At 42.6% G+C, this 10,000-nt stretch overlaps 1 protein-coding gene across 9 annotated transcripts in view; it reads right to left on the bottom strand.

The window, feature by feature from the left end:
- The window catches only part of agap1 (ArfGAP with GTPase domain, ankyrin repeat and PH domain 1), a 258,806-nt gene that overhangs the window by 184,772 nt on the left and 64,034 nt on the right, over positions 1-10,000 (bottom strand). For 5 of the 9 annotated variants that reach the window (XM_031291624.2, XM_031291626.2, XM_035998561.1 and 2 more), the window contains exon 1: positions 8,944-10,000. This exon is cut by the window's right edge and continues 889 nt beyond it. The exons of the other annotated variants lie outside the window; for them this stretch is intronic. In XM_031291624.2, the coding sequence (XP_031147484.1) occupies positions 8,944-10,000 (1,057 nt within the window). The remainder of the gene's footprint in view (positions 1-8,943) is intronic. 9 annotated transcript variants of the gene reach the window in all.

The following is a 10,000-nucleotide window of genomic DNA, read 5'->3' as shown; positions in this document are numbered from 1 at the left end:
AAACGAGAAAAACGTGCCCGTGAACACGTATCAATAGATTAAAAATAACGTGACATTTACACGTAAAAAACGAGAAAAACGTCCCCGTGAACACGTATCAATAGATTAAAAATAACGTGACATTTACACGTAAAAAACGAGAAAAACGTGCCCGTGAACACGTATCAATAGATTAAAAATAACGTGACATTTACACGTAAAAAACGAGAAAAACGTGCCCGTGAACACGTATCAATAGATTAAAAATAACGTGACATTTACACGTAAAAAACGAGAAAAACGTCCCCGTGAACACGTATCAATAGATTAAAAATAACGTGACATTTACACATAAAAAACGAGAAAAACGTGCCCGTGAACACGTAACAATAGATTAAAAATAACGTGACATTTACACGTAAAAAACAAGAAAAACGTGCCCGTGAACACGTATCAATAGATTAAAAATAACGTGACATTTACACGTAAAAAACGAGAAAAACGTGCCCGTGAACACGTAACAATAGATTAAAAATAACGTGACATTTACACGTAAAAAACGAGAAAAACGTGCCCGTGAACACGTATCAATAGATTAAAAATAACGTGACATTTACACGTAAAAAACAAGAAAAACGTGCCCGTGAACACGTATCAATAGATTAAAAATAACGTGACATTTACACGTAAAAAACGAGAAAAACGTCCCCGTGAACACGTATCAATAGATTAAAAATAACGTGACATTTACACGTAAAAAACGAGAAAAACGTGCCCGTGAACACGTATCAATAGATTAAAAATAACGTGACATTTACACGTAAAAAACGAGAAAAACGTCCCCGTGAACACGTATCAATAGATTAAAAATAACGTGACATTTACACGTAAAAAACGAGAAAAACGTGCCCGTGAACACGTATCAATAGATTAAAAATAACCTGACATTTACACGTAAAAAACGAGAAAAACGTCCCCGTGAACACGTAACAATAGATTAAAAATAACGTGACATTTACACGTAAAAAACGAGAAAAACGTGCCCGTGAACACGTATCAATAGATTAAAAATAACGTGACATTTACACGTAAAAAACAAGAAAAACGTGCCCGTGAACACGTATCAATAGATTAAAAATAACGTGACATTTACACGTAAAAAACGAGAAAAACGTGCCCGTGAACACGTATCAATAGATTAAAAATAACGTGACATTTACACGTAAAAAACGAGAAAAACGTGCCCGTGAACACGTATCAATAGATTAAAAATAACGTGACATTTACACGTAAAAAACGAGAAAAACGTGCCCGTGAACACGTATCAATAGATTAAAAATAACGTGACATTTACACGTAAAAAACGAGAAAAACGTCCCCGTGAACACGTATCAATAGATTAAAAATAACGTGACATTTACACGTAAAAAACGAGAAAAACGTGCCCGTGAACACGTATCAATAGATTAAAAATAACGTGACATTTACACGTAAAAAACGAGAAAAACGTGCCCGTGAACACGTATCAATAGATTAAAAATAACGTGACATTTACACGTAAAAAACGAGAAAAACGTCCCCGTGAACACGTATCAATAGATTAAAAATAACGTGACATTTACACATAAAAAACGAGAAAAACGTGCCCGTGAACACGTAACAATAGATTAAAAATAACGTGACATTTACACGTAAAAAACAAGAAAAACGTGCCCGTGAACACGTATCAATAGATTAAAAATAACGTGACATTTACACGTAAAAAACGAGAAAAACGTGCCCGTGAACACGTAACAATAGATTAAAAATAACGTGACATTTACACGTAAAAAACGAGAAAAACGTGCCCGTGAACACGTATCAATAGATTAAAAATAACGTGACATTTACACGTAAAAAACAAGAAAAACGTGCCCGTGAACACGTATCAATAGATTAAAAATAACGTGACATTTACACGTAAAAAACGAGAAAAACGTGCCCGTGAACACGTATCAATAGATTAAAAATAACGTGACATTTACACGTAAAAAACGAGAAAAACGTGCCCGTGAACACGTATCAATAGATTAAAAATAACGTGACATTTACACGTAAAAAACGAGAAAAACGTGCCCGTGAACACGTATCAATAGATTAAAAATAACGTGACATTTACACGTAAAAAACGAGAAAAACGTCCCCGTGAACACGTATCAATAGATTAAAAATAACGTGACATTTACACGTAAAAAACGAGAAAAACGTGCCCGTGAACACGTATCAATAGATTAAAAATAACGTGACATTTACACGTAAAAAACGAGAAAAACGTGCCCGTGAACACGTATCAATAGATTAAAAATAACGTGACATTTACACGTAAAAAACGAGAAAAACGTCCCCGTGAACACGTATCAATAGATTAAAAATAACGTGACATTTACACATAAAAAACGAGAAAAACGTGCCCGTGAACACGTAACAATAGATTAAAAATAACGTGACATTTACACGTAAAAAACAAGAAAAACGTGCCCGTGAACACGTATCAATAGATTAAAAATAACGTGACATTTACACGTAAAAAACGAGAAAAACGTGCCCGTGAACACGTAACAATAGATTAAAAATAACGTGACATTTACACGTAAAAAACGAGAAAAACGTGCCCGTGAACACGTATCAATAGATTAAAAATAACGTGACATTTACACGTAAAAAACAAGAAAAACGTGCCCGTGAACACGTATCAATAGATTAAAAATAACGTGACATTTACACGTAAAAAACGAGAAAAACGTCCCCGTGAACACGTATCAATAGATTAAAAATAACGTGACATTTACACGTAAAAAACGAGAAAAACGTGCCCGTGAACACGTACCAATAGATTAAAAATAACGTGACATTTACACGTAAAAAACGAGAAAAACGTCCCCGTGAACACGTATCAATAGATTAAAAATAACGTGACATTTACACGTAAAAAACGAGAAAAACGTGCCCGTGAACACGTATCAATAGATTAAAAATAACGTGACATTTACACGTAAAAAACGAGAAAAACGTCCCCGTGAACACGTAACAATAGATTAAAAATAACGTGACATTTACACGTAAAAAACGAGAAAAACGTGCCCGTGAACACGTATCAATAGATTAAAAATAACGTGACATTTACACGTAAAAAACAAGAAAAACGTGCCCGTGAACACGTATCAATAGATTAAAAATAACGTGACATTTACACGTAAAAAACGAGAAAAACGTGCCCGTGAACACGTATCAATAGATTAAAAATAACGTGACATTTACACGTAAAAAACGAGAAAAACGTGCCCGTGAACACGTATCAATAGATTAAAAATAACGTGACATTTACACGTAAAAAACGAGAAAAACGTGCCCGTGAACACGTATCAATAGATTAAAAATAACGTGACATTTACACGTAAAAAACAAGAAAAACGTGCCCGTGAACACGTATCAATAGATTAAAAATAACGTGACATTTACACGTAAAAAACAAGAAAAATGTGCCCGTGAACACGTATCAATAGATTAAAAATAACGTGACCCAGAAAGGAAAAATGAGAAGAGAGGAGGGAAGTAAGGAGCAGGAAAACCAAGACAACGAGAAAATTGAAGGGAGGAAGAGGGAACATGAGGAAAGAGTGAAGGAGAAGATGAAGAAGGAGAGGAGGAAAGGAGGAGAAAGATACAATCATGAAAGAAGGAAGGTAGAAGGGGATGGGAAGATGGAAGTGAGAAGGAAAGGAAGGATTATGGAGGAGGAAGGAAAGATGGAAGGAAGAAGACAAAGAAAAAAAAAGGATCCAGGGGAGGAAATGAAATTAGGCAAGGAGGGAAAAAGCAAAAGAAGTAAAGAAGGAGGGAAGGAGGGAGGGTAAGGTAGAAGAGGAAGGGAAACGGAGAGGAGAAAGGAGAGAGAAAGAGAAAAGGAAAGAAGTAAAGAAGGAGGGAAGGTAAGGTAGAAGAGGAAGGGAAACGGAGAGGAGAAACGAGAGAGAAAAGAGAAAAGGAAAGAAGTAAAGAAGGAGGGAAGGAGGGAAGGTAAGGGAAACGGAGAGGAGAAAGGAGAGAGAAAAGAGAAAAGAGAAAAGGAAAAAAGTAAAGAAGGAGGGAAGGAGGGAAGGTAAGGTAGAAGAGGAAAGGAAAAGGAGAGAAGAGAAAAGGAAAGAAGTAAACAAGGAGATGAAAAAAGAAACCGAGGGAAGAAAGAAAGAAAGGAGGGATGCAATGGAGAAGGAAATAAGGACAGAGGGAATTAGAAGAGCAGGAAAGGAAGGAGCAAACAAGGAGGGATGAATGGAGGAGGAGGGTCACCTCTCCATCTTCCCTCCATCTCTGTTCTCCCTGCAGCATTTCTCCTAACAGGATTTTCTCCCCATTATAAACCCCATTGTGTGTGTGTGTGTGTGTGTGTGTGTGTGTGTGTGTGTGTGTGTGTGTGTCTGTGTGTGTGTGTGTGTGTGTGTGTGTGTGTGTGTGTGTGTGTGTGTAGGAGTAGTTCATGTATGAAGGGAAAGCAGAGATCGAGGATCAAAGCTTAGAAACCGCTCGCTTCATCTTTTGATGAGTGAGTGTACGTGTGCACGTGTGTGTCTGTGTGTGTTTGACAGAGTGTGTGTGTGTGTGTGTGTGTGTGTGTGTGTGTGTGTGTGTGTGTGTGTGTGTGTGTGTGTGTGTATATATCAGGGAAAGCAAGTCCTTTTTCTCAGGGAAAGAAGAAAACTGGATACCGAAGTAGTCGTAGTAATTGGCAACCGAGTGTGTGTGTATGTGTGTATGCGTGCGTGGGTTTTGACACACATGTAGTGCACATTACTTCTACATGGCTGGAGATATAGGTCACACACACACACACACACACACACACACACACACACACACACACACACACACACACACTCCGCCCTGAATACACACCCATTTTACACACACATTCCCCCACATTTACTCCCTATAGACAGACACACACACACACCGGTAGACTCCATTAAGACACAGTGAGGTCAGGGGAGGGGATGGGTGGGGTCGGCCGGTGTGTGTGTGTGTGTGTGTGTGTGTGTGTGTGTGTGTGTGTGTGTGTGTGTGTGTGTCTGTGTGTGTGTGTGTGTGTGTGTGTGTGTGTGTGTGTTTTGCAACGACAGTATTTTCGCTGACTGGTCTGAGAGTCTCCTACACAACATCATCTCTTCTACGGAGCCGGGAGGATAAAAAGAGTATATAAGTATATAAATGTAAACCAAAGTATCTGGGTTATCATTTTAACCCTTACAGCTCTGCTTCCTACCTCATTTCCCAGCATGCCTCACCAGAACACACAAACACACACAGTGCGTTTCACTATCTTTGTGGGGACCCGTCATTGACATAATGCATTCCCTAGCCCCTTACCCTAACCTTAACCATCACCACTAAATGCCTAACCTTAACCCTTACCCTCACCCTAACCATAACCTAATTCTAACCCTAATCCTAAAACCAAGTCTTAACCCTCAAACAGACCTTTAAACTTGTGGGGTCCAGCATTTTGGGCCCCACAAGGCTGTGCAGACCCCACAAGTATACTGGACTCCCGGTTTTTGGACCCCACGAATATAGTTACACACACACACAACCATGTACAGTATGTATGATAAAAATAATGTGTACTGCGTATTAATAATGTACAAAAAACAACAGACAAGAGACAATTGCGGAGCCTTCGAGCCGGACACGAAAGACACGGGGACGCTATTTTCTGGCTTGCACACCTCGCGTCAGCAACGCTACGGCGACCATAAACCGACCCTACTTCTGGTTTAGCGCTCTTCAAACTTCAACGGGAATTAAATGATTTAATTGTGTGGCTTTCTAAACTTTCCAAAAATGTTATCGGACTGAATGGATCAAATTCTAAACAGTGAAATGAGTATAGAGCTGTGTGACGCTAAAAACTAAATGCCTAAATCCCATTAGCTGCCAGCGGGAATCATCTAACAGCTCATCGAGGGTTGCTGCTGATGTGACCTGCAGCCACTTCCACCACCTCTCAGGAATCCCAAAAATGTAAAAGACTGTGCCTCCCGTCCCTTCCACCCCCCACCTAGTGTATCATCAGACCTCTAATCTTCTAAGTGGACCTCCAGGGCCGGGATCAGAGACCTGAGGACCCCCCTGCCTGAGGAAAAGGTCCCAAAAAAACAGCGGTGTAGTCTCCGTGATACGCAGGTATACGCAGTATACCCACTAAGAAAGCTCCAGGATTTCCATATACCCACTTAAAAATACCCAATGACACGCAACAACATACTTTCCATTATATTTTTGATATATTTTGAATTGTCGTCTGTGTTTTTCTTCTTCGCATAGGCTAAATAAAGGGATTTCCACCGTAAATTGGTGCATAAAAGTGTGTCAGAATACAGGAAATGAAGTTGTCGTTGCTCAAAACTTCCCTCGGGAGGACACCCAGACCCCCCACTATGATCTGGCCTCCCCCTCTCCCCCAAAGTACCCCAAAATACCTTCAACTAGAAATGAGAAGAACCACAGATGTGTCCTGTATTTAAAAAGACCGGTGGAAGTCACTCAGGTGAGCTTCACAGTCTCTAAAAAAAAAAAAGATCATGAGCGATTTTTTCGCCCCATAGTCACCAAAGAGCCATTTTTTCACAAACCACATAGTCTACATAAAGAGGAACAATGTTCTGGACAAGGCACTGAACATTTTAAATTTAAAAAAAGCTTATTATGTAGGTGCATGCCTGTGTTAACGTGCGCTTGTTGCCCCTTGTGCGCTGATGCCTCATCTGTTGACATTTCTAAATCCCTCTACAGCTGCTAAATAAAAGATTTCCACACAAACAAACGTACATGTGTCATTAGCATGAGAAAAAAATGAGATTTTAACTGTCTCAGGCTGGGCTTGGACAGAGAAACGTGACCCTATCCGCACTCTAGTATATATATACACATTACATAAGATTTTGTGGCTTTTTTCGAAACTGTATTAACCTCTCTAATGCCTGGTTCACACGGGACGATTTTAAAATTGTCGGCCGATTTTCCAATCCTGAGAGACTCCACACACGGTGATAAAAAATCACGGTCTAACAGTTTTGGTCGTACAGCGTGTGGTACAACACATCACACACGAACCGATCTGACTCCCGAGCATTCCCAGGTCAGACGGGAAATCTCGCAAAATCCCTCGAGATCAAACGTGACTTCAGAGTAAACAATCATGGCGGACGAAGAGGACGCAGTGGCGATAGTTTGTAGTTTGTTTTTAACCAAAAAAAAAAACGTTATCAAAAGAAAAGGCGACGGTCAAAGAAGTGGAGACAACGCCAGCATGGACTATACTTGCTCTACTTATCTCCGACGTCCACCGGACGTTCTGGTGCGCCGTGCCGCCGGCTGTTTTGATGTTGTTTCCCGGTGCTTTCCTCGCCGCCTCGTCACCTCTCTTTCTGATTGGCTACACGCCACAGTCCACAGGCTGCGTGCTCGTTTGTCCCCGGGGGACACCACACACGAGGAGAAATCGGGCCTAAACAATCCAACATGTTGGATATCCCCGATTTGAGATGGGAGCGGTCCCGACGTCCTTCCGAGCAGACGAGAGCAGTCTTAACACACCACACACGGCAGGAATATCTGATCAGATTATTTTACCATAATCGGAGCATCCTTACGATTGTCTGAAGGGGGGAATCGGGGCTAAAATCAGCCTAATTATCCTGCCGTGGGAACCAGGCTTAATATCTTAGGGGAGGATGTGTTTGCACCATGGAGCTCTTAGTTTATGTTCAGCAGAGGTGTCAACATGTGAAGCTGCTGCTGCTGCTGCTGTTGTAACATCTGGAGGCCTGACAGGAAGACACACATCTGTATTGTCTTGTCTGTCTGCAGAACAGATACACTTCCTCTCTCCCGTCAGGTTTTCCACTCGTCCATCTCGATGGAAAGAGGATGCTGACACTTGTTGTTGCATTGGTTTAAAAATGTGTGCAGATAAAAGCAGTTTAAATGCAGAAGAGAAAAAGAGTTTTGACCTCCGAGTTCAAAGCCAAACTGCTCTCAGCTCCGACTTCCTTTTTTCTCCCTCTCGGCTATTTTAAACCTATTTTCCCTCCTCGCTCGTCTCGACTTTGTCTTTGTGTTTCTGCTGGAAAATGTGATCGTTATCTGTCTTTTCCTTTTGTTTTGTAGGGGTAAGATGGTGTAACAGCTCCTCAGGGATCATCGTTTTATTTATTTATGCTTTTTAAAATCACTTTGACTCTGTGTGTTTTTAAACTGAGACTAATGAGAGTCTGACAGTAATGAAAGACAAACAGCAGCGGCTGATTGGCTGCCGTCACAACTAAACATCACCCTGCTGTCCAAAACAAACACACACACACACACACACACACACACACACACACACATCTGTCCTCCCCCTGTGCTTCAGCTGCCTCTACAAACACACTGTTTGTTGTGACTATATAACTTTAAAATCACATTACAGAGTTAAAGAAACATTTGAGATAAAGTCAGCGGGCCCCAACCTTCGGTCAAGTGATTTGTAAGAAAAATAAGATCACTTTTCTACATTAATTTGATAATTTTTTCTGACTTTTCTTGTAAATCTGAGCAGGAAAACTCATTCATGTTCACACTAAAGTCATAAATAGGGTCCACAACTCAAATAACTAGAAGAAGCTGCAGTCACACAAGTTTTAGCTGCAGTCACACAAGTTTTAGACTCAACCGATTAATCAATTATCAAAATAGTTGACCACTAATTGATTAATCATTGCATCTCTAGTCATAAACTGCCACGATGAAAGGGTCACAAGCCAGAAAAAGTTGCAGGCTGCTGCCAAAAAACCCCAAACCACTCTCTCTGTGAATGACTGTAGAAGCCCCAAAAAGCCTCCAGGTGCCCTACAGACAGGAAGTGTGATGTCACACAGGTGTCGTTACCTTCAGAGCTGCCTCCGTTCATGCTCTCGGTGCTGGACTGGGTCAGCACCGCCCTCCTGCTCCTCCGCAGGGATCGGTTGTTGCCGGGGCTTCCCAGCGGAGTGGAAGTGGCCGCCCCGTCCCTCCTGGAGAAGATCCCGCTGAAGAAGCGAACCAGACGCCTCTCGCTGGAGCGCCCTCCTCCTCCCCTCAGCATGAAGCCTCCTTCTGATGCGTCCTTCTCGTCAGCCAGCCGAAGCAGGTCGCTGTTGTCCAGCGTCCGGTTCTTGTTGCCTCGCGCTCTCTCCCAGCGGCTCAGCTCCGACATGGAGTCCGTCTTGTTCAGGACGGCTCCGACCTCCAGAGTCCGGCTCTTCTGTCTGGTGAGGTCGAGGCGAGATGCAGCTGACGCAACAGGAGCTTCTGCGTCCTTCTCGCCGCCGGCGTCCTTTTCGTCCTTCTCGTCCTTTTCGTCCTTCTTGTCCTTTTCGTCACGGCTGATACAGCCGGAGCTGCTGTGGTGTTTGTCCTTGGAGAGCGCCCGCAGACGCAGCAGCTCGCCCCCGCTCCAGTGTCTGAAGCTGAAGCTGCGACGAAGCAAACCGGGCGCCCGCTTCAGAGGCGGAGTCTCGGGCGAAGAAGCTTTGGCGGCTTTCCCGTTGCTTTTGGAGTGAGGCATTTTCCCGTCTGCGCTCAGAGGAGCATCAGAGCTGCGCTCCTCCACGCTCTTAGCTTTCAGGAGTCGTTTCTTCTTGTCGATGCTGCTGTTCCCCACATCTGTCGGTGGCGTTTCAGTGCAAATATCCTTTTTAAGTGCGTCTGGATCCTCTGTTTCCTGTCGAGTGTTCCCCGGACTCCCCGTGTCCTCTGCGGCGTGCTCTGCCACCGGGCTGGCGGCCTTTTCCTTCAGCTCTTTCTGCAGGTGAAGCTTCCTGGACAGCTTCAGCCTCCCCAGCTCCAGCTTCCCCGTGCTGAACGTCCTGAAGTTCCTCATATAGCCGTGAGAAGACGAGAAGTCGTCCGACTCGTCCTCCACTTCCTTCAGCTGCTCCAGCAGCCCGCTGCGCTGGATATCCAC

Source organism: Sander lucioperca, chromosome 24 (assembly GCF_008315115.2).
Source record: "Sander lucioperca isolate FBNREF2018 chromosome 24, SLUC_FBN_1.2, whole genome shotgun sequence".
NCBI classification, from domain to species: domain Eukaryota; kingdom Metazoa; phylum Chordata; class Actinopteri; order Perciformes; family Percidae; genus Sander; species Sander lucioperca.
The sequence above is the reverse complement of the archived record's forward strand: the minus strand, read 5'-3'. Positions and strand labels throughout refer to the sequence as shown.